The 25,179-nt window shown below is 34.4% G+C and overlaps 4 protein-coding genes across 5 annotated transcripts in view; 2 read left to right on the top strand and 2 right to left on the bottom strand.

Moving 5' to 3' along the window:
* The first annotated feature begins 1,119 nt into the window (after positions 1–1,119).
* LOC21390186 (vacuolar iron transporter 1) lies at positions 1,120–4,003 on the top strand. Its single transcript, XM_010095006.2, has 4 exons — positions 1,120–1,438; positions 2,188–2,273; positions 3,152–3,266; positions 3,581–4,003. The coding sequence occupies exons 1-4, from the start codon at positions 1,200–1,202 to the stop codon at positions 3,876–3,878; spliced, it is 738 nt and encodes a 245-aa protein (XP_010093308.1). The 5' UTR covers positions 1,120–1,199; the 3' UTR covers positions 3,879–4,003.
* Positions 4,004–12,216: 8,213 nt separating this feature from the next.
* Positions 12,217–16,633, top strand: LOC21390188 (vacuolar iron transporter 1). Its single transcript, XM_024163578.1, has 4 exons — positions 12,217–12,681; positions 13,459–13,544; positions 14,172–14,286; positions 15,774–16,633. Exons 1-4 carry the CDS (start codon positions 12,428–12,430, stop codon positions 16,069–16,071), a joined length of 753 nt encoding a protein of 250 aa, XP_024019346.1. The 5' UTR covers positions 12,217–12,427; the 3' UTR covers positions 16,072–16,633.
* An 896-nt stretch (positions 16,634–17,529) lies between these two features.
* LOC21390189 (heat stress transcription factor A-8) lies at positions 17,530–20,815 on the bottom strand. The gene is made up of 2 exons (XM_010095009.2): positions 20,202–20,815; positions 17,530–18,650 (listed from the first exon to the last, which is right to left on the bottom strand). The coding sequence occupies exons 1-2, from the start codon at positions 20,421–20,423 to the stop codon at positions 17,676–17,678; spliced, it is 1,197 nt and encodes a 398-aa protein (XP_010093311.1). The 5' UTR covers positions 20,424–20,815; the 3' UTR covers positions 17,530–17,675.
* A 2,166-nt stretch (positions 20,816–22,981) lies between these two features.
* The window catches only part of LOC21390190, a 10,645-nt gene continuing 8,447 nt past the window's right edge, over positions 22,982–25,179 (bottom strand). The window contains exons 5-8 of one of the 2 annotated variants that reach the window (XM_010095010.2): positions 24,166–24,242; positions 23,878–24,010; positions 23,589–23,786; positions 22,982–23,466 (exon numbers count right to left, since the gene is read on the bottom strand). In XM_010095010.2, coding sequence (XP_010093312.1) covers positions 23,622–23,786; positions 23,878–24,010; positions 24,166–24,242 — 375 coding nt within the window. In that variant the 3' untranslated portion in view covers positions 22,982–23,466; positions 23,589–23,621. Of the gene's footprint in view, positions 23,467–23,588; positions 23,787–23,877; positions 24,050–24,165; positions 24,243–25,179 lie in introns of those variants that run through there. The other variant, XM_024163584.1, reaches the window with a different exon arrangement.

Consider the following 25,179-nt stretch of genomic DNA (forward strand, 5'->3'; position numbering starts at 1 on the left):
TCAAACCCACACAATTCGAACCCGCAAACGGGACCTAAATATTACTGTTGAAGCCCCACTTATATTAGAACAGTTATATAACATATGTATATTTATAAATTAATATTGGTGAGACGTGTGACTGACATTGCTTATCAATAAATTCATATTTGACTCCAGATGTAAAGTTTCAATTTCTCATTTTTAATTTTTTTTAAAAAAAGAATTGATGCATGAGAGAAAATGACTATCTGTTTTAGTTATTTATCCTCACATTTATCAAAACCAATGAGCTTTGCTTTTCTTAGAATATATATATATATATATTGCACGCGCCTTTGCTATCGTCTTCTACTTGCATATATTATGTAGAAATAAAAAACTTAACATGATAATTGCTCAACATAACATTAATATTAAAAAGAAATAACAATGATTTGAGATAACTAAATTTTTTGATGTTATATAAATCCAATATTAGTGTTATGTTTAATATATATAATGTATGTTTACTACTTTTACATAATACGATAAAAGTATAACTCTCTTTGAAGGATCACGGCAATGTTCTCTTTATAAATATGCCCATCTTAAAAAAAAAAAAAAAAACTAATTCCCTTAGGGGAAAAAAATAGACACTAAGAACCCGTTTAGTTCGTTGATTCGACTTTTCAATTCGAGTTGAGATGTGACTTTATGTGAGAGTTTTTTACTGTAGTAAAAAATTAAATGTGACTGTTTCTAAGTGTTTTTTTACTGTAATAAAACTCAAATTTTAAACTCGAAGTGATAAAATAAACGGGGCCTAATTCAAAGTATACACAACTTCGATTCTCCCTACTAGTTAAGTGGCAGCTCAAAGGAGGTGGAAAAAAGAAAAAAGTGGAGTAGTGGACCCAGATAATGTTCTCTACATTTCTTTTTCATTGGAATCTGCAGGAAAAAAAAAAAAAAAGAAAAAAAAAGACCCACCTTCTTTCGCAAATGTGATACAGACACTACACACCTACCACATACCACTTTTATTTTATTTTATTTTTCAAATTTTCTTCTCACACCTACAAATTTTCGTACATTTAACCTTTTCTATAAATCCCCCTCCTCACTACTCCGAAGATCGTCCCAAGGAAAATAGTCCTATCGTAACAATATTTACTTCACATTTTATTGTACTTTTATTTGCTCATTCAATATAGAGAGATTACGTCTTTAATATTACAATGACAGAAAATGGGTATGCAGATCTAGAGAAGCAAATGCTACTTCTTCATGATCATGAAGAGAAGCACTTCATGTCAAGTGAGATCGTCCGAGATGTCATCATCGGTGCATCCGACGGCCTCACTGTCCCCTTTGCACTTGCGGCGGGCTTGTCGGGAGCCGACGTCTCCTCCTCCATCATTCTCATTGCTGGAATTGCTGAAGTTGCTGCCGGTGCCATCTCCATGGGGCTAGGAGGGTAAGAGCCATACTTTTTAGTGGACGTTAGGTTAATGGGTTCAGAATCATTCTCGATTTCTCGATTTACATGTGTTTTTTGTGAGAAAAAATACTGTAACGAACTCTGAATCACAATTCAAATCATGATACGAATCTACCAACTAAACGCACGCTTGTGTTTGTGTTTTGTTCCATTTTTTTTTTCTTTTAAATCCGTGATATATTATCATAAATGTGTACACCAAATAGAAATTGCAGCTATGGCGATGGTTTAAAAGCATCGTTAAGAGATTTTACAACGCTTAGAATTATTATAAAATCAAGCGTCGTTTTATGTTCCTGACATTTAACCACAGTTTTTAACGACGTCTAATATTGTGCGAAGTACTTTCATGACATGCATGACACTACACTTCTGACAACAGTTTCTTTTGTGTACACATTTTACAACATGACATGACTGTAAATTTTGAACCGTTTATAAAAATTCAGTAAGATTATGCATTATATGTATGAGATTTTGTATTCCATATATATATATTGTGTGTGTATATATATATATATATATATATAACGATTAGAATATGCACCACCTAAATCTATAATGGTTAAATCCTAGACATCTAGAACTTTATGGAGGAAATGTGGAGCGGGCAGGGTTTTGCGATGTGTGAACTTTCTTAATTCCTAGTATTTTTTTCTTTCTTTCTTTCTTTCTTTCTTTCTAGCTAGTGCTAAATGGATTTGGGTTTCAACCATGGGCTGCAGGTATCTTGCAGCAAAGAGCGAAGCTGATCACTACATGAGAGAGCTAAAGAGAGAAGAAGATGAAATAGTTGCCGTTCCAGAAATAGGTTTCTAATATTTCATTCAACTAATTATAATTAGCTTGTTTTGAATGTTAATAACTGTCAATTACCAAGCACATATATTAATTAGTGGACACTTTTTAATTTCTACTTTTTGTCCCCTCTAGCAGTACTAATTATGATTAAAAGCGGCAACATATTTCATTAAGTGACAGCCATATGGGAGGGTTTTGTACTCTTGTACGTAATCTGTTAATATATGACACTTGAGCTTTAGTGGCGGGCGGGCAAGGAGGAAATTATTTTATTTGTAGATATCGAAGAAAAAAAAAAAAAAAGAAACAACCTGTACATACACGCTTATAGACAGAAAAGATAAAATGTGCATAGTAGCACGTGCATATATGACGTCATCGGAGGGATTGAAAATCCTCTAATATTATATTATATTTTGTTTTTTTTTTTGGTAATTTTAAAAACTATATATTAGCATGTGACACACTAATATAATGTTCTTTTTCCTTGGTAAAAGATCCCTATTATATTAGGAAATACACGCACATATGCAAAGACGTTTTCGATTAATACTGTGGGAGAAGCAATGAAATAGCACACAGAGATGTTGAATGGGAAAATAGTTCTCTCCTAAATAAGTATTAATACTTTCACTTGCGAAAAGTAAAATTATTATATATTATTTATGAGCCCACCCACCTTATAATCATATGTGATATATCATATCCTTTTGACCTTCAATATTTACTAACGGGAGAACAAAGTACACATCTGAATTATTTTTTCTTTTTTTTTTTTTAACCAAAAAAGGTACTACTGTCTCTATTATTATTTTGCTGTATTTGTCATTTCTGATTTTCAATATTAACACTTGGACGTCCTCATTAAATTTCTGAGTTCTAATACAGAGGCTGCCGAAGTTGCCGAAATATTGGCACAATATGGGGTCGAACCACATGAATATGGGCCAGTTGTGAATGCTCTAAGGAGAAACCCTCAAGCCTGGGTTGATTTCATGATGAAGTAATTAGTAGATGATCCTATACACACACACACACACACACACACACATGATTATTCTAATTTCTAGCATTTTCTTTTAGTGTTTTTAGTATAAAAAAAAGATATAAATTGATTTTTCCTCTCATTAGTGGGATAATTAATAAATCAATAAGGTATCAAAATAGATAGTACCTTAAAATTAAAAAAAAAAAGAAAAGAAAAAGATAGTGAGTGTCCAATATGTTTGGACCCATATAATTGCACTTATAACTTACTTTATCTCACGTGCTTATTATCTTTATTATATACATATATATATATAATATATTTTGCAGGTTTGAACTGGGGTTAGAGAAACCAGACACAATGAGAGCACTACAGAGTGCATTGACAATTGCCATTTCTTACATAATGGGAGGATTAGTGCCATTGTTGCCGTACATGATCATTCCAATTGCTAGAGAGGCTGTAATAGCATCAGTTGTCTTAACTTTAGTGGCACTAATCATCTTTGGTTTTGCCAAAGGCTACTTCACCGGAGATCAGCCCTTCAAGAGTGCCATCCAAACTGCATTCATTGGTGCCATTGCCTCTGCAGCTGCTTATAGCATTGCTAAGTTTTTCCGAGCATAAATTAATAATTAACTTAATTAAGTATTTAGATAAAAGAAATGTTTGGAGGGTATTTAAGACTTTGATTCTCTTATTTGTACTGAAGTTTCAGTGAGTGGTTAATGTATTAATATCCATCGTTTTGCTTTCTACCTACGTGTAAATTATGCATTTGCTGCGGTAGTAATATGTATTACTATATCATGAATTTTGTAATTGCCCCATTGACATAAATTTATAATATAATATTAATTCCGCAAAATCTGGCTCCTTTTTGTTGTAACTACTCATGTATCATTTCCTAGAGATAATATCTATATCTACAATATGTAGTAGTTAAACGTAGGGCAATTACAACAAAAAAAAGTCATTTGCGGCCACTCAATGTCGTCATAATAGGTGATTGGTCGTCGCAAATACTGCATTTTCAACGACATGTCGTCACAAATTAGTCGCCGCAAAAAATTAGACGCAAATGATATATTTGCGACGACAAAATTTTGAAATGTCATCACAAATATATTAACGACGACAATCGTCGTGAATAAGTCGTCACGAATGTTCCGTTGAATATGTTGTTGATGATGACGTGTCATACCGCATTTGTGACGACATAGTGTCGTTGCAAAAGTGTTTAAAATCTTTTGCGACTAAATCGTCGTCGCTAATAATGTGAACTATTTACGATGACACCTTAGATATGTCGTCACAAATAGTATTTTCTTTTTTTTCCGTACTTTCTTAATAATATTAATTAATAAAGATATAAATTTGAAAAAAATTTATAATAAAATAAAATATAATAATTGATATAAAATAGTCAACACAATAATAAAATAAGTCTTAAAAAGTAAATTAATCAATAGATACTAAAAAGTATTGATAATAAGAAAAATAAAAATAGATATTTTAATCTCCTAAATTAGCAGCATCGTCGTCCTCATCCTCGTCTTCTTCGTTTCGCTCAGGCGGCAGAGGAACCAACAGTTGGGAGTGGTTAACTGACAAGAAGTTGATGTTGGGATTCATCGAGCGCATGACTTCCATCATGATCTGTTGGTTATCGAACATGTTGCGTTGCTTGATGCAGAGGTTGTTCAGCCAGTTTTGGACATGCTGGGGCAAATTAACTGAAGACGACCCGTCCGATTGCGAAGCAGATGATGAGGTGGAAGCGCTTGAACAATTCTTCCGTGGCAGTGTCGGTCCCACTCCCTTAGTGTGTCCTCTACGCTTTCCCAAGACTTGGGATATAATCCTTTCCTCATTGACCGCCGTGGATGAACCTTCCCCAACAAACTATGTCATCTGCATGGTTCTTTCTATCTCCATCTTAGCCTGCAAAGATAAATGAAATAAAAAAAATAAAAAAAGTATAACATGTTATGTTAAATATGAAAAAAGAAATAAATTTAGAAATAAAAATAGTATAATATGTTGTGTGTTTTTTAGCGACAACAATATTTTTCAGTTTTACGAAAATATTTGCGACGACATGGAGCCGCAAATAGTTAATTATTTGTGACGACACGTCGTCGTAAATAAAGTTATTTTGGCGCTAAAAGTTCGCGCCAGACAATGCCTGCTAACAAGTAAATATTTGCGACGACGTGTGTCTTTTTTAGCAACGACAATATTTTTTAGCCTCACGAAAATATTTGTGATGATACATTGCTGTAAATAGTTAATTATTTGCGATGATAAATGTCGTCGCAAATATCCCAAATTATAGTAGTGCAAACTCACTGAAACTAGATGATAAATGAAATTTGATTATAAAAGAGGAGTTTTCTTGATGGTGCTCATTAATAGTTTATATAAAGTGATTTAGGGCATTTGATTTTCGTGGTAATATAGAAGATTCCTATTGAAAACGTGCTCTTTGGAAAGGAATTATATTAGGCATTTGATTTTCGCGGTAAATGTCTCTTGTTTTATTAAATTAAAAAATATTCGTTTTAAAAAAGAACTTAAGAATCAATAATTTACCTGATTTGAAAGAGATACATTAGATGTACGTTGATAATCTAATGTTTAATTATAATAATGGATTAGTTACCAAGATCAACAAATCATTTATTAAAACTCAATTACTGTTATGAAAGAAACTATTTTTCTTTCAATACATTTTCTTAAACTTAGCAAAACTAGAGACAGACTTTAAAAAGGGTCAGTCGCCACAATTTCTCCACAATTATTTTTACTATACAATCTAATAGTTTTAATTTAATATCAAAACAGATATACCACATGGTCACTCTTGCTTTAAACAAAGTATTAGAGTGCAAATATGTACTTTTTACCATAGCTTAATTAGGTGTATATAAATTCTGTTATTAGCTGTCTCACAATCTCTTGACACATGTACAACTATTCTTTTTATGGACAGTTATAGTCTAATATATAATTTGATAATCATCTCCTAAAAGCTTTTGGGCTGAGCTTTACCCATCTTCTTCTACCAATTCTATCCAAAATATGGATAATGCAGAAGTCACAAGATATAGAGTGTGTTGAAACAATAAGAAAAAAACCTTAAAAAAGATAAATGTTTTAAAAAACAATACAATTGGGTATTTAAAATAGTTAGAGATGCAACAATGGACCGAGGCCCGTGGGCCGGCCCAGGTCCATCCTGACACAGTGACGGGCCGGGCCGGCACGGTCTGGCCCTGTTCAAGGCACGGCTCAGCCCATAAATATTAGTGGCTAGTGGGCTGGGCTGGGCCAACATATATCGGTCCATGGGCCGACCCGGCATGGCCCATGAAAAGTCATGGGCCAAGCTGAGCTTGGGCCAGGCTACACCAGCCGGTCTAGGCCCATGATGGGCCGCCCCAACCCGGCCCGTCTAGGCCCATAATGGTCCGGCCCAGCCCAGCCCATCTAGGCCCATAATATCTTCATGTTTTTTTTTCTTCTTTTTAGTAATTTTGTCAACATCTTATGTATAATTATCCTGATTGTACTCTTTTTTCCTTACTAAGGTTTTGTCCAATTGGGTTTTTCTTAAAAAAGTTTTTATTTAATGAGGTAATCAAAAATAAAATATCCCTTTTCATATCTCCATTGACTATTCAAACTTATATATTTGTTAACTTGTTTAAAAAATAAAAAAATTAAAAATTAAAAATTGCATGCTTAGATGGGCCGGCCCATCTAAACCCATGATGAGCCAAGATGGGCCTTGAGTGGGCCATCACATTTAAGACCCATGGCACGGCCAATCCTGACCCGCAGTACGGCCGAGCCTGGCCCACATAAAATTAACTTGTGGTGTGGGCTGGGCCGATGTCATTCTTATATGGGCTGGGCCGGCTTGGCCCGCGGCCCGCATGGGCCTAAGGAGAACGGGCTGGGCATCTCTAAAAATAGTTACAATTCCAAATATTGGAATTATTCTCATCAAAGACCAAAATATTTGTGGTCTCAATTCATTTTTAAAAGTAGGTATTATGAGTAATTCAAATCATAAAAAGACAAATATAAGTATATGGAATACAATAAGTATAGACGTAAGGTAGGGTGTTGAGACTTGAGTTTAGGAGAGCGCGGCTTCGATCTCAGAAAAATAATAGGCATTATTTCCCTTTAAACGCAACAATTTTATAGGAATTTTTTTTTCAATAAAAATATTTAATTATTTGTTAATCTGTAGCTGATTTTTGGTTTGTTAAATTTAACTTTTTGTTGATCAAATAAGTTTATCTACGTTCTCGAATTCAGGTTTTGCAGATAAGGTTTTTGATGGGATTTTGAGATAGAGTAGAGATCCTTATCTAAATATTTAATTACATAAATAAGATTGGATTTTATTGAATTAAATGAATCCTTATCTAATTACATAAGATAAATTGCTCACCCAGAGACATTATACTAACTTAATGAATAAAATAAGATATAGAATTTATTGCAATAGATTCTATTGCATTAATGTGACAAAGATTTTATATTTCTAGCAAAATCTCCTAGACATGGCAAGTAATTAAATAAGTTATTTCTATAATATCATTGCTTCACTTATAAATAGGTCTTCCCTACTGCAAATAGAACATAACACAATCAAAACTTCGTCATCTTAACAACATCGATTCTTAAGAAAATATGGAGAAGGTTTCAAGAATGGCTATTTTGGTGGTGATGTTTCTTCTTGCACTTGGTAAGATTAAAGATTTTACTTATTTATCTTTATTATATAGTCTTTTGTTCATCAACTTTTGAAATGCGACATGTTAATTACAACAGTAATGAAAAATAATTTGTTGCAGGTTCTCATGAGTTGGGAGGCGAAGCAAGAAATGTAGTGAATATTCCGTGCAACACGGTGGGCGATTGTTTCGATCCAAACAAGTGTATTTGCAGTTATCTGAAGTTGTGTATGTGTCACCAAGAACTGAAGTTTGGTGTTGAAGAATTGGCAACCACTTACTTGGGAGCACCAAAGGAAATGCCCGGAAAACACTAGACCTATGACTTTTTATAGCACATGATGACTAGAAGAATAAATTATTGTAAAAGACGATCAAAATTCTTTACCATACTTTGTCATCAAGCTCCACACTTTATTTGACTACTTATTGTACAATCAGTGGGCGAATATTGTATTACTTTGTGGGCAAAAAGTTGGTATAAAGTTTGATTTGTTTTTATATCCTGTATTACAATATAATAGTTTAAAGTGATTTCAATTATTTATGTCACCTATTTTCCCATGTTTTTCCACAACATAATAGATGCATTTGGAATTGGTTTTAAAATGATTTTATTTTCAATAAAAAGTAAAAATGTGATTGTTTTGAGAATCATTTTGAGACCGATTTTAAAATTACGTAGGTGTTTATTAATTAATATATTATAATATTGTTGATAAGTACTAAAAATGAAAACAACTTTCAACTGTTTTCTAATTCATTCACAAAAACTATTCTCATTGTTTTCGTTTTCAAAATATTTACTAAATAAACGTTGTTTCTTTTTCATTTTCATTTTTTATTTTTCGAAATATGTAAAAACCGTTTTCAAAAAATGTTTCAAACAGACACAATATGGCACGGCCTTAAACTTTGCACATCATATTTTTTCTTCGACAACTTTGAATATTGCCACGATGTAAGGGCTACAGTTTGATTTTAAATATTTTCTTCTCACAACATCTTTACGATTTTCTTATCATCTCCTTATATGGGATCAAAATACTATATGTGTTAAAAGTTCAAAAATTAGGTCCCTTTGTAAGGGTAGAAAATTAAAAGGAAGAGTAAATTCTGAGTAAAGTTTAAATTCAACAATTATTTTTAGATTATTTACACCTATTCCCCCAGAACTTTTGGTATTACCCCCACTTTACTTTTTAAATTTTGAAAATCTCCACCCTACTACCTCAAGCTTTCATGAACTTCTACTTTTCTTTGCATTTTCCGTAAATAGGAGAGAGAAAACTCCTCACATGCGCTCACGTGCGTGATGATTGAGGGTAAATAAGTCTCTTCCTACTCCTTAAATACAGATAGAAACTCTAAAATTGAAATCCCCAAACTCGTTCTCATTTGATTCGGATTCGGCAGAAATCAAGAAACCAATCCAGATATCTTCAAAAACTGGTTTTATTAGTTTCAAACGACCAGAGTGTGTCGAAACATTTCATATTTTATGGGTTCGTTCTCATTTGATTCGGATTTGGCAGACAAAAGAATATTAGCTTTTTAAATATTTTACGGTTACTTTTTTCCCTTTTTTGTTATTTTATTGAATTAAATGAGTCCTTATCTAGTTATATATTAGTTGCACTCCTCGTGCTTTTGCATGTGAAAAGTAATCTGTGTGTTAATTTGTAATTAATTAATTGTCATGTTATTATTAAAAATATATAAAATCTGAATGTAAAATCTCAATGAGGAACCAAAATAAGTTTTAGGGTACGAAGTCAAAATAAAGTAAAAAAAGGACTAAAATGAATAAATAAATATTGTTTTAGGGCAAAAAGAACCAAAGTGAAAAAATAATGTTTTTGGGAAAAAATTAAAAAAGGGTCAAAATGACAAAAATGAAGAAATAACTAAATTTTAGATAAAAGGAACCAAAACCAAAAAAAAAAGAGTCAAAAAAGGTCAAAATGGAGAAATAAATAAGTTTTAAGAGGAAAGGAGCCAAAGCGAAAAAAATAAAGTTGCAGGTAAAGAATAAAAAAGAGGTCAAAAAAAGACTAAAATGAAGAAATAAATAAGTTTTAGGGCAAAAGGAATAAAAAAAGAGAAAAATTCCAGGACAAAAAGTAATAAAATAAAATAAAATAAAATAAAATAAAATAAAATAGGACTAAAATGAAGAAATAAATAAATTTTAGGGCAAGAAGCAAAGAAACATTGTCAATAAAAAAACAAAACGGAAAAATGAACAAATTTAAGGCAAAAGGAACCAAAAATGAAAACGAAAATAAATTTTAGGACAAAAAGAAAAAAATAAAAATTTAAAAGGACTAAAATAAAAAATACGAATAATTTTTAGGCTTAAAAGTAAAAACAACCTAAAAATTTGAGAAAGTTGTACACTTTCAACCAAAACTATGTCATTTTAGTTAAAAGTGCACTATTCAAAGCACACTTTCTCACTTCAATTAACACTAAATGAGTAATAAACAAAAAAGAAAGAAAAAGATTAACAAATCCTCTCTGAGAAGTTTTCTAAGACATTTAGTATATACTAGAGAAATGACCAAAATGCCCAAATAAAAAACAAATGGAGGAATAAGAAGTTGAGGGCAAAACGGTAATAGCAAAAGTATGGGGACACAGACGGAATTTTTTGGAAGTTGAGGGACAAAAAGACAGAAAACTAAGGGAAAAATGGTAAAAGCAAAAGTGAAGGGACATAGACAGAATTTTTCAAAAGTTGAGGGACAAAAAAAACCTGAAGGTAAGGGCAAAACGGTAAAAGCAAAAGTGAGGGGACATAAGTGAAGTTTTTGAAAAGCCGAGGAACAAAAAATAGCTCACACTGTTCTTTGAACAGTAAAATTTTGCCCTCCTATACTATATAGTAGAATGATAAATTGCTTACCCATAGACATTATACTAATTTAATGGATAAAATAAGATTTAGAATTTATTGCAATAGATGCTATTGTATTAATATTACAAGGATTTTATATGTCTAGTAAAATCCCCTAGACATGACAAGTAATTAAATAAGTTATTTCATACTCTTATAATATCATTGCTTTACTCTTCCCTACTGCAATAGAATAACACACAATCATAACTTCGTCATCTTAAAAACTTCTTAAGAAAATATGGAGAAAGTTTCAAGAATGGCTATTTTGGTTGTGATGTTTCTTCTTGAACTTAGTAAGATTAAAAGGTTTTTTCTTGTCATCAACCTTTTGAAATACGACATGTTAATTACAACTGCAATGAAAAAATATTTTTAAGATCTCATGAGTTTAGGAGGTGAAGTAAGAAATGGAGTGAATATATTCCATGCAAAATAGTGGCAGATTGCTTCGATCCAATCAAGCGTATTTGTAGTTCTACGGACTTGTGTATATGTCATAAAGACTGAAGTTTGGTGTCAAAGAATTGGCACCAACTTACTTGGGAGCACCAAAGGAAATGCTCGGAAAACGCTGGATGCTTGACTTTTTATAACATGATGGTTAGGAACAATAATCTATTGTAGAAGACTTACAACTTTTTATCATACTTTCTCATTTCTACGTTACTAGGTGTTTAAACGATGCCATGTAAATTAATGATAAGAAATTATAACTACTTATTCACGTTACACGTCAGTTGATACACAATAATTAAAATTTGAGTTGATATCTTTAGCATTACTCTTTTCTTTTCATTCCAAATCCTTTAAAGATTCTTCTGACTTAAGCGCCGAGGTGTCTTTTGTAGGACAATCCCGGCACCCACCACTGAAGGAGTGAGCGAAAGACGACAGAGAAGAAGAAATCCGACCATCGGAAGTTGATGTTTAAAAACTCACAACCCCAAGAGCTCCTCACAACGGCATTGTGAGGCTAGAGCTCCTTGCGACGGCGACTTAGCGAAGGCATTCCGTTGACAACAACGACAAGCTCCCTACGATGATGTGTTGACATATCGGAGAAGATGTCCTGCGTAAACGACGAGTCTCACTGCGAATAGAGAGGGTAATTTCGGGATTTTGGAACCCCTCTAATATGTTCGTATTTTTTTTGGAAAAGAAAAGTCTTTGGAGTATGTTTGACGTGGAAAATTGGAAGAGTGCCGGGAACGTGTCCAAAGCCCAAAGAGCACGCGTCACTTATCCATCACAATTCCCTTTATATATGAACACACAATGGCGCTACGGATACCCTAGCCGAAGACCAAAACTTTGTATTCTATAATTACAATATATATACTATCTCTATCCTCTTCATCTTGCCATTTACATACGAACAAACGCAATTCTCATCTCCCCTTCTCATTTCCAACTTTTTATCCTTGTTTGGCCCTTTACTATTATTATCATTATTATTATTATTATATCTATATATCTATTACCCCTTTCATTTCAGCAACCAAATAGGCCAGTTTTCTCTCATGGCAAACCAAGGTGAGGCGGCGAGGAACATGGTGGACCCGGAGAAGCAGAGGCTGCTCATAAGCCAGCACAGAGAAAAGCACTTCAACGCCGGCGAGGTTGTCCGTGACATCATCATCGGAGTCTCCGACGGCCTCACCGTCCCCTTCGCCTTGGCTGCCGGCCTCTCCGGCGCCAATGCCTCGTCTTCTATTGTCCTCACTGCCGGCATCGCCGAGGTCGCCGCCGGCGCCATTTCCATGGGACTTGGCGGGGATATTTTCTATTCTCTGTATTGTTTTTTCCCCCCCCCCCCTTTGATAACGTATTTTTGTTTTTATAAATATTAAAAAATTTCATTAGATTCACTTTTTTTTTTCATTGAGATATAAAATCCAACATTCACTATACTGGGAATTAGTGTTTCAATGTATATTGTGTTTGCAGTACTGAGATTTGTTTCCAGTATAGAAGCGAGTACTCAAAATCAATCAGTATAGAAATTTTAACAGAATATTTAATAAAAATTTAAATCCGTTCATTTTATCAGATCTTAATTTGAATCAACGAACTAAATAAACCTTTAATACACTTAAAAAGGACGTTTGGTAAGGATATTCATACTATGATTTGAATCATAATTCATAATTCATTATATTATTTTCTCTCATAAAAAATATACATAAATTAAAAATAATTTTAATATCATAATTTTAATTCATACACAAACCTCTCCTTAATGGTTTAGAAACATCCGTTGTCATGTTCAACATATATTATATTGTGTTTGTAATTTTGTATAGCTGACAACGAAATGTATTGAAATAGAATAAAAATATATTATTATGATACTACGAACTGAGATTTCTTGCTGTTGCATTTTCGAGGACTGAAAAGATAACAACTTTTGTTATTAATAATAAAAAATAATTAATTGTTTATTTTAATTAGAGAGAAAACTTTCTGAGTACCCAGAGGGTCAGAATTTTGTGAGACATGTGAAGGTTCTGCTAATTTTGTCGATAAAAATAATACATTGGGTTTTGTGCAGATACCTGGCTGCCAAGAGTGAAGCTGATCACTACCTGAGGGAGTTACGAAGAGAACAGGAAGAGATAATAACCGTTCCAGAAACAGGTATTCTATTTTTTTTTTTTAATTTGTAACATTTTCTTTTTTTTCCCCTTAAATAATTGTATAAATAGTTTAACAACATAAAAACAATGTTATGAGACCGATAATGAGAAAAATGTTTGATAAATCTCCATAGACATAAAAAATGGACCCATCAATGGTGCTCACATTTGATGTCTGATGATGGGATGTAACTCCATTAAATAGAAACACTTCAATAATAATGTTAGACATCAATATTATTGGGTACCGCATACTAATAGAAAAAAGGGTCCCACAAAATGAAGTTTATATAAGTAGAGTATATTGTGGTGTTTGGTAGAGTTCAAGATTTCATTTTTTGAAAGGAGTATAAATAAATAAGGGTGCGTTTGGTTCAGAATCATTGTTTGTTTACAGTGATTTTGAATTATGATTTAGAATTAGTGTTTAGTTTAGATGATTCTGAATCTGATGTGATGTTTTAAAATAGCTCAAATCATGATTCTAAAATCACTTTTTTCTTGATTTAAGGTGATTTAAAATCATGAATCATGATTTTGATTTTAAAATCATGATTAGAATCACCATGATTTGAATCTTTATACTAAACGAACCCTAAGTAAAACAAGAGCCAAATATGAAATGCAGAGGCGGCAGAGGTAGCTCAGATTCTGGCAGATTATGGGATAGAGCCACATGAATATGCACCTGTTGTTAATGCTCTCAGGAGAAAGCCCCAAGCTTGGTTGGATTTTATGATGAAGTAAGTTCTGTCCTTTTCTCTCTCTCTCTCTCTCTACATACCATAAATCTAACTTACACTTTTTTTTTTCTTTACAAATAAATGCTAAAAGATTGTCGTGATTGTCTGTTTTTGGCCGTTGATTATTGTTGTTAAATGTGAGGCTCCTCATGCATCCATAATTGTTACTAGAGAATACTTGACTTGCTCGCGCATGACATAATCAAAACAGAACAATTTGTCACGTGTGTGGAATAAATGGTGGAACACCACGTTAAATTTCCAAACTCGAGGAATATCACTTTTTAAAGCATTGTTTTTTGAATATATTGTTTTTGTGGGGAAAAAAAAAAGAGCTTGATTTACACATAAAAATGATATACGGATCAATAACTAGACTTTAAAAATAATACAACCTAAATCTGCAGAATAATACATTAACTTAATGTTATACTTTTCGCACATGCAGTTAGTTTCATTTAAATCTGATATTAGGGTTAGTTCTATGTAATTGTAAACACACGAGTATACTTCGTTTGATTAAGAAAATACAAAATATAACTTCAAACTTTATGAAGCAGGGTTACATTCTTGCTTTTTGATAAAAACAAAAAACAAAAAAACAAAGAACTTTTGGGTTTTACTATCCCTTTTTCCTTTCTGGAGGGAAAGAAGAAGAAAAAAAAGGCATATAGAATATTCAATGATATTTTACTTTAAGAAAGAATAAAGATTCTAGTAGGGACCAGTTTGGAAGGATGAGCATATCAGTTTCAGTAGTGGCCAACCAACCGACTACAATGAGTAACCAATTCCAATTGGATTACTTTTGGAATGTGGACAAAAGCCATGTGGTCCTCATACTGTGCATTACTGAAAGTGAAAGGCATAATAGTTGGTCTTTTTTTTTTGTGAAAATGACAATAATGTTTGACCTGATAAAAAAGTTAAAAAAATATATGTTATCAAGGGAAAAAAGGGGTGTACTCATCAAGTCAGAATAATGTATATCAGTATATGTATCCTGCATTTTACTGTTCACATTCCTCTTTTGGGCTGGGCCAATGGCAGAAAACCCAGCATACAGATTTAGGAGTTAGGATTTGCATTTTAAACAGTATTTGTTATAATTACTTTTGATGTTAAAATTAGCCGATTGCTGGTGGCCCATATAAAGGGCACAAAGGACAAATTTCAGCCATTTATCAGCCTATGAGGACATCGCCTTTAAAGTCTAGTTATACATGGTACCAATTTTTATCTCTAAGTCAGCTTCAACATTTTCCGCAAAGTAATATATTCCAATATCAACTCAAAAAAAGTTGTTTGTCACATTGTAACTCATGAATCTATTTAATTGTGTCATTTTTAAAGGTATATTGTTTGTAAAGAAACGAAATTTCCATCAATGTAAAACATGGAATATGTACGTGCCATGATACATTCCTATGCAAACTTACCATCTAGCACAGGGAAAAATAATGAGCTATACTAACTTATGGCGACAGATTTGAATTGGGATTGGAGAAGCCAGATCCAAAGAGGGCATTGCACAGCGCCATCACAATCGCCGTTGCTTACGTCTTGGGAGGTATTTTGCCCCTCACTCCTTACTTCTTCATTCCGAGGGCGTCCGAGGCTGTGGTTGCCTCCGTCGTCTTAACCTTAGCAGCGCTGCTGATCTTTGGCTATGCAAAGGGTCACTTCACCGGTAACAGACCCTTCTTGAGCGCCATTCAAACCACTCTCATTGGCGCCGTCGCTTCAGCCGCCGCTTTTGGCATGGCAAAGGTTATCAAACATTGAGGTCTTTAGCCTTTTTGACAGTCGTTTTAAGGGAAGTTTCTAGCTTGTAAGACCTTATAAGTTTTCGGATATCCGGTTAATTTCTATGTTTGATTCTTCCTCATCAATTTTTGCTACTTTCTACTTTCCTTGGCCTTTCTTGGTTTCCTTTAGTTACTTCTAAGATAATCACCCCGGTTAATGATGTATAGCAATTTAAGTTAGCTAACGACCATTAATCAAGTTAGCATTTCTATATTCCTTTCGTCATTATAGAAAGAGGGTGCTTCCCGAAAAAAAAAAAAAAAAAAAAAGAACTAAGTTAGCCCTTTGCAGATACTCGGTGGTCCTTGGAATTGCTGTTATAGCTGAGGAGACTAGAAGATATAAAGTAAACCACTAGATTTTTTTTTATTAGCAAAAAAAACAAAAAAGACCAGAGCTGGAAAAAGAGGATATGGATGAAAGAGAGTAATTTATAGTGTCAAGCTTTTTAAAACCCGAAGAATGAATTCCCACACATTTTGTGAAGTTTTTTCTTTTTTAAAGCAAGTTCATGCATCACAATACATATCAGAAGTTAAAGAGACTTTAAATCAGTAGCAGGTAATAATGATGATCCTTGGTCGATTTGAGGAGCTACTGACGTGAAAAAGCAAAAAGAAGTATTCACAAACGAGTGCCGGAAATTCCCATTTTATGTTACCATTTTATCAAAAGTGGCTAAACGTGTACATGTTATTTTACGGCAAGACAAAAATATATTTTGCTACGAAGACTCTTCAAATTAATATAAAAACTTATGGCCCGTTTGATTTACAGGTTTGAACAGAAATTTTAATAAAAATTCAAAATTATTCTTTTTTTTTTTTTTTTGAAAAAAAATACTGTAATTAAAAAAGTTTAAACAAGAACTTCTTGGCTCAAAGTTCAAACCTACGACGCAAACAAAGGCTAAAAAAAGTAAGTTAAAAGAGCTAGCAAATAGTAAGCCAATGAGGAAAAAGACTAGTTTGTAGCTCAGCCTTTAATATTTCTTCAGTTTCTTGTGAAATCGCATGAGACAGAGAGAGACCAGGGAGAGGCACTAAAATTGCATGCATTTTACAATTGGCTATCATCTTTACAAGTGATACAGGATTTTGAATCCAATCACCATTAAAATGGAAGTTAAATGCAGAGGAAGCATCGCAATCGAACTGAAAAAACAAAGCCATGGTGTTTGCCTATGATCTATTTCTTTAAGCAGCTCAAAGTTTAACGAGTTAACACGAAAGCAAGTGAGCAACTTATGATAATATCCAGAAGAAGACACAAATTACCAGGATATTCCATTTGGAAGCAGGGAATTGATAAGAAATTAGACTTACAACATGCATGAACAACACATTCGCTGCCGTGAATTAAGAATGGATATCATAATAGTTCTTTAAGAATGTAAAGCCAAAAAAATGGCATATATGTATATATGTATGATATATATATATATATATATATGAAAAGTCAAGAGAACAAACCTACACTTGTTTAGATGAGATTTACTTGCTGAAGAAAGATGGTGCATAAAAACACTCATATCATATCATATAATATAAAAGCAAAACAATGTCCTGCAATATTTCTGCTCACGTCCCATGTCTATTTTTTGGTTCAGAAGACAAAAGCCCCATTTGCTCAGTTAAAGTATCCATGTACTGAGCCTTCTCCAAATTGGTTTCACTAACTGTTGATTCCATCCCAAACAAATCGAAATTCTGAGAGTTTCCCAGTGGGGTTCCGGGTAATGTTAGTTCTGCCTCCATTCCGGAGTCAACAGTTTCTTCACCATCTTCTTTTGTTTCTTCAACATTTTCTAGAAAACGACTGGCTAAAAGAAGTTGCCGCCATGAACCGTCATCTGTATCTGGAAGAACCAACGGGGAATGACTCTCTAATGAGCATAGCTTCTCGTCCATAAGAACCTTCAAGAAATCCGAGTAATTATTGGAGTTCAAGAAGAAATCTTGCATCCCGTCTGGATAAGAACCAGAATCTGGTGTCTTTTCTGCACCTGACGTTGGTGTAAATGCAGGGTCGGAAGTTTCAGTCATGGGTGATTGGTATCTTACTATCATACCATCAGAAGCCATGGTTTTATCATCCAATGAACCTTGTTCCAGCATATTACCTGCTTCAGCCACACGCCAATTATTTTCTTTCGGCTGAAGCAGCTGAACAAAAAACCCGGGACTTTGCATGGCCATCACTAGAAATGACAGCATCTGCTGCTGATTCTTTTCCAATCCCTGAAGGCGGTCTCTCAAGACAAGCAACTTATTTTCTGAAATTTCCTGGTGCTGTTGAAGTTTGACCAACTCCTGCATAAGCACATTTTTATCAGTCTTGAGGTTCTCCACCTCTTTCCACATACCATTTTCAAGACCATTTTGAACTTTCTCGCGTAATTCATCAGGCTGATGTTCTTTCTGTTGAGATGCTTTTCGCTGATCTGGACCCTGAGTGTTCTTTCTTCTACAAATATTTTTCAATAAATGCTTCTGTCCTCGAATAAATCCATCACTTGCAAATATCCAATGATCTGTATCAACTTTTCTAAAGCCCTGTTATAGTAAGAGTTTCCATTACACGACTATTACTAATTTGTAAACTAAGAAACAAAAATTTTCAATCCAACAAAAAGCATTTCTCCAATTCTTCACTTAAGAACTAGAGATCAGAGTGACAAAAAGGAATGAAATAGGGAGACTGAATATATCCTTGGGCCTAAAAGGTAATGGATCACAAATAGAAATATTCTTTTGCACGTTGCTGCATAGCTTAGCTTAGAGAAAATTTCAGATTCTACCTCCTTAAGTACCTGACTTACTAAAAATAGCCCTTTTAAAAAACTCTACCCCTGACAAGTTCTAATCTAAAAGGTAGAAATATATGGGCTAATGTTAAGGGGTAGAAACAAAAGGGGGCTCCATTTCAAGGGGTATTTTTAAAAATTGCTCTTTTGCATATTTGAGTGTGCATGCATTGCATCTCAAGGACTCGGGTAACATGACTTAATCTGCCATGGCAATATAAATGAAACAGGGAGTTTTTCTCCATCAGCACTGTTTCATAAACGTTTTAGGTTTTTGGTAAAAACAAAAAAAGAAAAAGAGTCCCCTGATTAACCCAAACCGAAACGGTTCGTTCAATAAGAAGCCAAGTTGTGATCCATCTAAAACTAGATTGTAAAACATAATCGGAAGTATGCAGAAGCTCAACATTGCTCAGTATAAAGATAGGATAAGGCCCTCTAGTTTAACTGAAACTATACTGCAGTAGAATGCCTTTCTTCTCCGTTAAGATTGAAAATGAAATTAAAAAGGACAGCTCTTTCATATAAGAAATATAAAGATTTCTGGATAATTATATGAAGACAAATAAGAACTTCGGCATGTTGAATGTATCTTCCTATAGCCTCAACCATAATTAAACGGGAAAATGACAAGACTCATAAAACAAAAATGTCGAGTGTGGAATTATAGCGCTTTTCTCTATTGTAGAAAAATGACACTAACTTAAACCTTAAAAACTGTGAAAAGTAAGAAAAAGGAATTAACTCTTGGAATTACTCGACCATAATTCAAAGTTCAATGTTTTATCAATGATGCTTGTATTCTGTCTCATCATTGAAACACCATTGATCAGGCTTCCTAATGTTTCCTTTCACAGTACAAGGGTATTAGGAAAAGAACAGTTGTTGCTCATCCTCGCTACTCTATAACTGGTCAATGAAGAGGTTCTTTGGAATGTGACCATGAACAACAAAGCTTGGTGACCATTCAAGAAAATCACTTCAAAATAAATGTCAAACAAATCCGTTATAAGCTTGCTCTTGATCATTTATCAGTTTGATATCTCTAGTTTGCAAACAACATCATCGGCTCCACAAAATTATTAACAATCTCGAGCACTTAAAAAACAACACAAAAATATGTAGAGTACATAGATATTCCTCTCCAATATTTTCTTTGATGGGCAAGAGTAAATGCAAGAAATCATCGAGTTAATAATAAAAAAATCCAAACAAGCAATTTCTCCCACACAAAAAACATAAACAGAAAAAAGTCAATTTGAAAAGAGTTTAAAAAAAGAGGTTTAAGAAAGAAACTCACATAGATATTGAGTTGCCTCATGAAGCTAGAGAAGTTGCTATGCTTGAAGAACTTGGGAAGTAATTGAACAGAGAATTGGGTCATGTCCCATATCACAAAGCAATCACCAGTGTCGTTCCACGAGATTATGGAGTCGGTCGAATTGTCGCCCACCATCTCATAGCACTTCCTCAGAAAAGGAGCCACCGACCCATCATCGCCATTCTCCCTAGACTTAACCATAACTTCAAAGACAACAAATTTTCGATCGAAAAATAAAAACCCAATTGAATTCACACCTAGGAAATCACCCCCAAAGAAACAGGAACTGAACTTCTTGGTGTTTGGAGTGTTGGGATGTTTGATTTTTTTTCTTTTTTCTTCTTCTTTCCTAGTTTTGTTGCCGTGTAGATGGGGTTTTAAGAATATGCTTTCGTTTGTAGCCCTCGTTTGGTTTGTCCGGGAGGCTAAAGGAGTGTCGAGTGGGTTCTGTTTTGTTCTCTGCGGTTTTGGAGTGGTATGATTTGGTGCGGTTAGATGGTTAGTTTGGGGTTTAAGCGAATGGAAACAAAACTAGCAAGTTGCCAAGTTGCGAGTGTAGAAAGTTGTTTCGGTCGGATGGGTCATGGGCTTCGTGAATAGATATGAGTGGAGGCCTCCGCGTGAATTTGAAGAAGGAAGCAAAAGGAAGAGAAGGAAGAAAAAATAGAGAATGAGATTCGACTTTTATCCTTTATTTTTTATAAATATTTTTTTATTAGTATAATTATTTAATTAAAAAATTATAAATTAAGTGTAAAAGATAAAAATAATAGCTCGTACACTTTTAAAAAATATTTGAAGATTACCATTTGAAAAATACCAAGAGAGTGAGTGAGTAATTAGAACAAAATAATCAGCAAATAAAAGGGAACTTGATTTCACGTCGGTTATAATCATCAAGCTATGGCTAGAGACTCAAGTAGTGAACACTATTTATTCTGACGGTGCAATCAAGTAGATTATTAATGGTAATCCAGTAGATTATTTCAACATTGTTGACCGATATGGCAATTTTTTCAAATGCTTATTTTTATTATTGAGAAAAATATATGTGTGTATTATCCAACATGAAAAGTGAATGAAAATGTGAAATAGTTTATATACATTGAAAGACTCATGACCTAATAAGTTAACTTTTTAGATCAACCAAGCTAGTTGATATTGTTGAAGATGCGGATGGTCAAGCATATTTTGGTTCAAGGAAGAGTTCAGTGAATACACACATGAAAGATAGTATACTTTGGAGGTATTTTTTTTTAATGTTATTAAAAAATAAGATGTTAGCGAGATGTTTCATAATACTAAAAGGTATCAAAATAATTTTATTCCTAAAATGTGTACTATATGTTTTGTCTATTATATTAGTACGATAGCTTTACGTGGGCACTTTATCTCAAGGACTAGTTTAATATAATAGAATCCAATCTTTTTTCTGATCAATAGAATTCAATCTTATTTATGTAAGATAGATACTTTAAATTACACTCGGTCGAAATGACTAGTTGTGGACTAACTTCTAAAAAAGCAAAAGAAGAAAAATTTTATATATTTTAAAAGAGGTGGTCAACACCGGCCACCTCATTTAATTTCTCCATAAGCAATGAATAAGAAGCTTTAGAACTATTTGAGATTTTCGTTTGGGTCCAATAAATCTGAAGGGTGTGACATGTCAGAGGGTGTATATATGTAAGTATTTAGTTTGTTGGAGACAAATCTAATATGGTTGACATACTTATCAAGCTCAAAGTAGATAATAATGGTAAGATCTCTAACAAAATGATCGAGAAGATTAACCCAAATGATCCGAAGAGAGGAAATTTGAAGGCCTATTTTGTTGTCAAATGTAAAGAACACGGAAATAACAACAAAGAAAGCAAGATAGCGAAGAATTGTAGGAAGAGCAACCAAACGATTAATGGAGAAGACACTCGGAGGGTTGGATAAGACCTTTCTATGAAGTTTATCAGTAGTTGCTCCAAAGACAAACCTAGGTCGCTCCAAAGGCAATTTTTGGGTGTCTCGGGAAAAGTGATGGGATAAGATGGACTTTCACGGGTGATCATACGATGAAGTTTGGACTTTTTTGACACTTCGTCTCAGAGGAGGATTCAAATTTTTCCGAAAAGCTTAAGAACGAATGTTCTTTAATGGTGAACTATTTTGAACTGTATCATATTTATGGCTTCATACTTGCTTAATTCACACCATTTTCTCAATCAATGGTCAACTTCAACAACGAGAAAGACCTAAACGCCCTTAAAGAAGAAAATAACAGGAAAACGAAAAAATTAGGAAAAAATTAAAATACAAAATTGTGAAGGACATTTAGGTTATTTTCATAGTCAACATAAAATATAGATATAATTTTTTTTTAAAAAAATGTTTTAAAACGTTAATTACAGTACCCTAAGCCTTTCTTTTTGGGGTTTTCTTTTTTTCTTTTTATGAGCAAAAAAAAAAAACCTATTTTTTTGGGCCATGAATTATCCAATTTACCCTGTTAACCACTTTATTCAAGGGTCATTAACAGGAATATTTACCTTGATCAGTATAAGACCTTGACAAACATATTGTGAAGTGAGGAACCCGTCCCTCTGAGGTGCTACATCTTTAGTCTACACATGTATAGATGTGTGTGCGTTTGTAGACTTGCAACATCTACACAAAAATACGAGGAAAGAGATTACACCCCCTAAAGCAGCATCATTCTGATGCGTTTTCGAGTGCAATGCATTTCCTTTGGCAAATGAAACAAAGGATAAAAAGGGTATTTCCTCTACCCGAAATAAATTTGACAAAATGTATACATGTTAAGGTTTGTTATAGAAATCTAATCATAGCACTAGTGCATAAATTTTGAGCCAGAATTTGGTCTGGAATTCATAACAAGCTCAGACAAATAAAGCTTGAATTTTGAGCCTCACCATGATTTTCTGTTTGAAATTTCAGGCTCGGGCTCTTTCCATCTGTAAGAGCAACACTCCCATGATTGAAACAGGTTAGTGCTCAGGACTCCTCCAACTCGCCTTATGTCGACCTTTACGCATAAACTTTGATGCGGAACTTCCTTTCCTTTACAACATACTCTTCTTAACAAAGAACTGGTTTGTTATTCATGTCGAACTCGGCTGTCCATGGTTGTGAGAATTCAAGAGGTGTGAAGATGAGAGCATCGCAAAATAAGTCTCTATTTCAACGGTAAAATTCTTCTGACCTCCTTTGCATCGTCCTGTCATGTAACCAGCTGTCGAGAAAAAAAAAAGTATTGACACTGATTCTCAGCCGCAACACTTAGACATGTATATACATTAACAGCGAAAAGGAAATGAAAAGTAAATAAATAATAAAAATAACACAGCTACTTACCAAACAGGCTGAAAGCAAATACATGTTTAATTTCTACAGATATCTTTCATCAGTAGACATGGCTTCCTCAATTCTCCTGATTACAACGCTTAGACTGCAACGACTTTCCAGAGCTTTAACAGCAGCTCGGTGTGCGTTCTTGTGCCATTTGAGCAGATTGTAAGATTGCAGAAGAGACCATCTTGCTTGATTTGACATCTTTTAATTAACAGAACAAAAAACAATGCCTATTTTAAAATTATGGACGGAAAAATATTTTAAAAGAATTGCATATCAGCTGAAGATATACCTCGGCAATAGACAATGGGGGTCGCAGAAGAGCACAAGTTTTCCTGAAGAGATTTTCATCGTTTTCACCACCCTCGGCTTCACCATAGATAAGAGCTTCAGCAGCAATACCAGAAAAAAGCACCATACAGTACCTAATGCGTTTTGCGCAGGATCAATAATCACTAAGCTGCCTGATATTGATGATGATGATGATGATGAGACATTGTAATTAATGGAAGTCAGGTATATTACCCCATAAGAAAGTAAATGATTGGCATGAAAAACAATTACCCGGAGTCATACTCACCTGTCAAAGGCAATACCATCTAGTCGTCCTTCAGCTAGGTCATTAGAAATCTTCTCATCCCAAAATTGAGTTCCTGCCTAAAATATAATTAACTTGTCATTCCCATACTAACAAGTTTAAATTACTATGAAGATACATCCATGGGAATCATGTTAGAGAAATTGTAATATATCTCTCAATCTTGATATCACAAAATTGGATTAAAACACATTCGGAAAGAGTAGGCTGACGCAAGCACGCGCTGCAGCGCGGAAGAGTGCGCGCTGCAGCGCACAGACGCGCTGCAGCGCGTTTGGGCGCTGCAGCCTGCGCAAAACAGACCCTCGGGTCTGTTTTGCTAGGCACGCGTGCTGCAGCGCACAGCAGCGTGCGCTGCAGCGCACGGGCGCGCGGCACCGCGCGGTGGGGGGTTAAAACACATTCGGAAAGAGTAGGCTGACGCAAGCACGCGCTGCAGCGCGGAAGAGTGCGCGCTGCAGCGCACAGACGCGCTGCAGCGCGCGTTTGGGCGCTACAGCCTGCGCAAAACAGACCCTCGGGTCTGTTTTGCTAGGTACGCGCGCTGCAACGCACAGCAGTGTGCGCTGCAGCGCGCCGTGCGCGCTGCAGCGCGCGTTTGGGCGCTGCAGCCTGCGCAAAACAGACCCTCGGGTCTGTTTTGCTAGGCACGCACGCTGCAGCGCATAGCAGCGTGCGCTGCAGCGCGCGTTTGGGTGCTGCAGCCTGCGCAAAACAGACCCTCGGGTCTGTTTTGCTAGGCATGCGCGCTGCAGCGCACAGCAGCGTGCGCTGCAGCGCAAATCTTCGACGGAAAATGTGTTCGTGTGTTTTAGTGATCTGAAAAGGTCTCGAACCATTGCATCTATTTGTGATATGTTTTCTCACATATCTGAGCACTTATTAACAATAGAAATAACTATTGTTATAAGTGTATCAGCATATAAAAAGATAACCATCAAATTGAAAAGGTATCTTTATGTGAAAGGTTGTAACACTTAAAGAGGATGAATGCAT

Source organism: Morus notabilis, unplaced genomic scaffold (assembly GCF_000414095.1).
Source record: "Morus notabilis unplaced genomic scaffold, ASM41409v2 Scaffold2195, whole genome shotgun sequence".
Classification (NCBI taxonomy): Eukaryota; Viridiplantae; Streptophyta; class Magnoliopsida; order Rosales; family Moraceae; genus Morus; species Morus notabilis.

Coding starts and splice junctions, on each gene's coding strand:
- LOC21390188 (XM_024163578.1), top strand. CDS start 12,428: ATGGCAAACCAAGGTGAGGCGGCGAGGAACATGGTGGACCCGGAGAAG. Junction 13,545..14,171: donor AATAACCGTTCCAGAAACAG/GTATTCTATTTT, acceptor TATGAAATGCAG/AGGCGGCAGAGGTAGCTCAG. Junction 14,287..15,773: donor TGGTTGGATTTTATGATGAA/GTAAGTTCTGTC, acceptor TTATGGCGACAG/ATTTGAATTGGGATTGGAGA.
- LOC21390186 (XM_010095006.2), top strand. CDS start 1,200: ATGACAGAAAATGGGTATGCAGATCTAGAGAAGCAAATGCTACTTCTT. Junction 2,274..3,151: donor AGTTGCCGTTCCAGAAATAG/GTTTCTAATATT, acceptor GTTCTAATACAG/AGGCTGCCGAAGTTGCCGAA. Junction 3,267..3,580: donor TGGGTTGATTTCATGATGAA/GTAATTAGTAGA, acceptor TATATTTTGCAG/GTTTGAACTGGGGTTAGAGA.
- LOC21390189 (XM_010095009.2), bottom strand. CDS start 20,423: ATGGTTAAGTCTAGGGAGAATGGCGATGATGGGTCGGTGGCTCCTTTT. Junction 18,651..20,201: donor TGAGGCAACTCAATATCTAT/GTGAGTTTCTTT, acceptor TTACTATAACAG/GGCTTTAGAAAAGTTGATAC.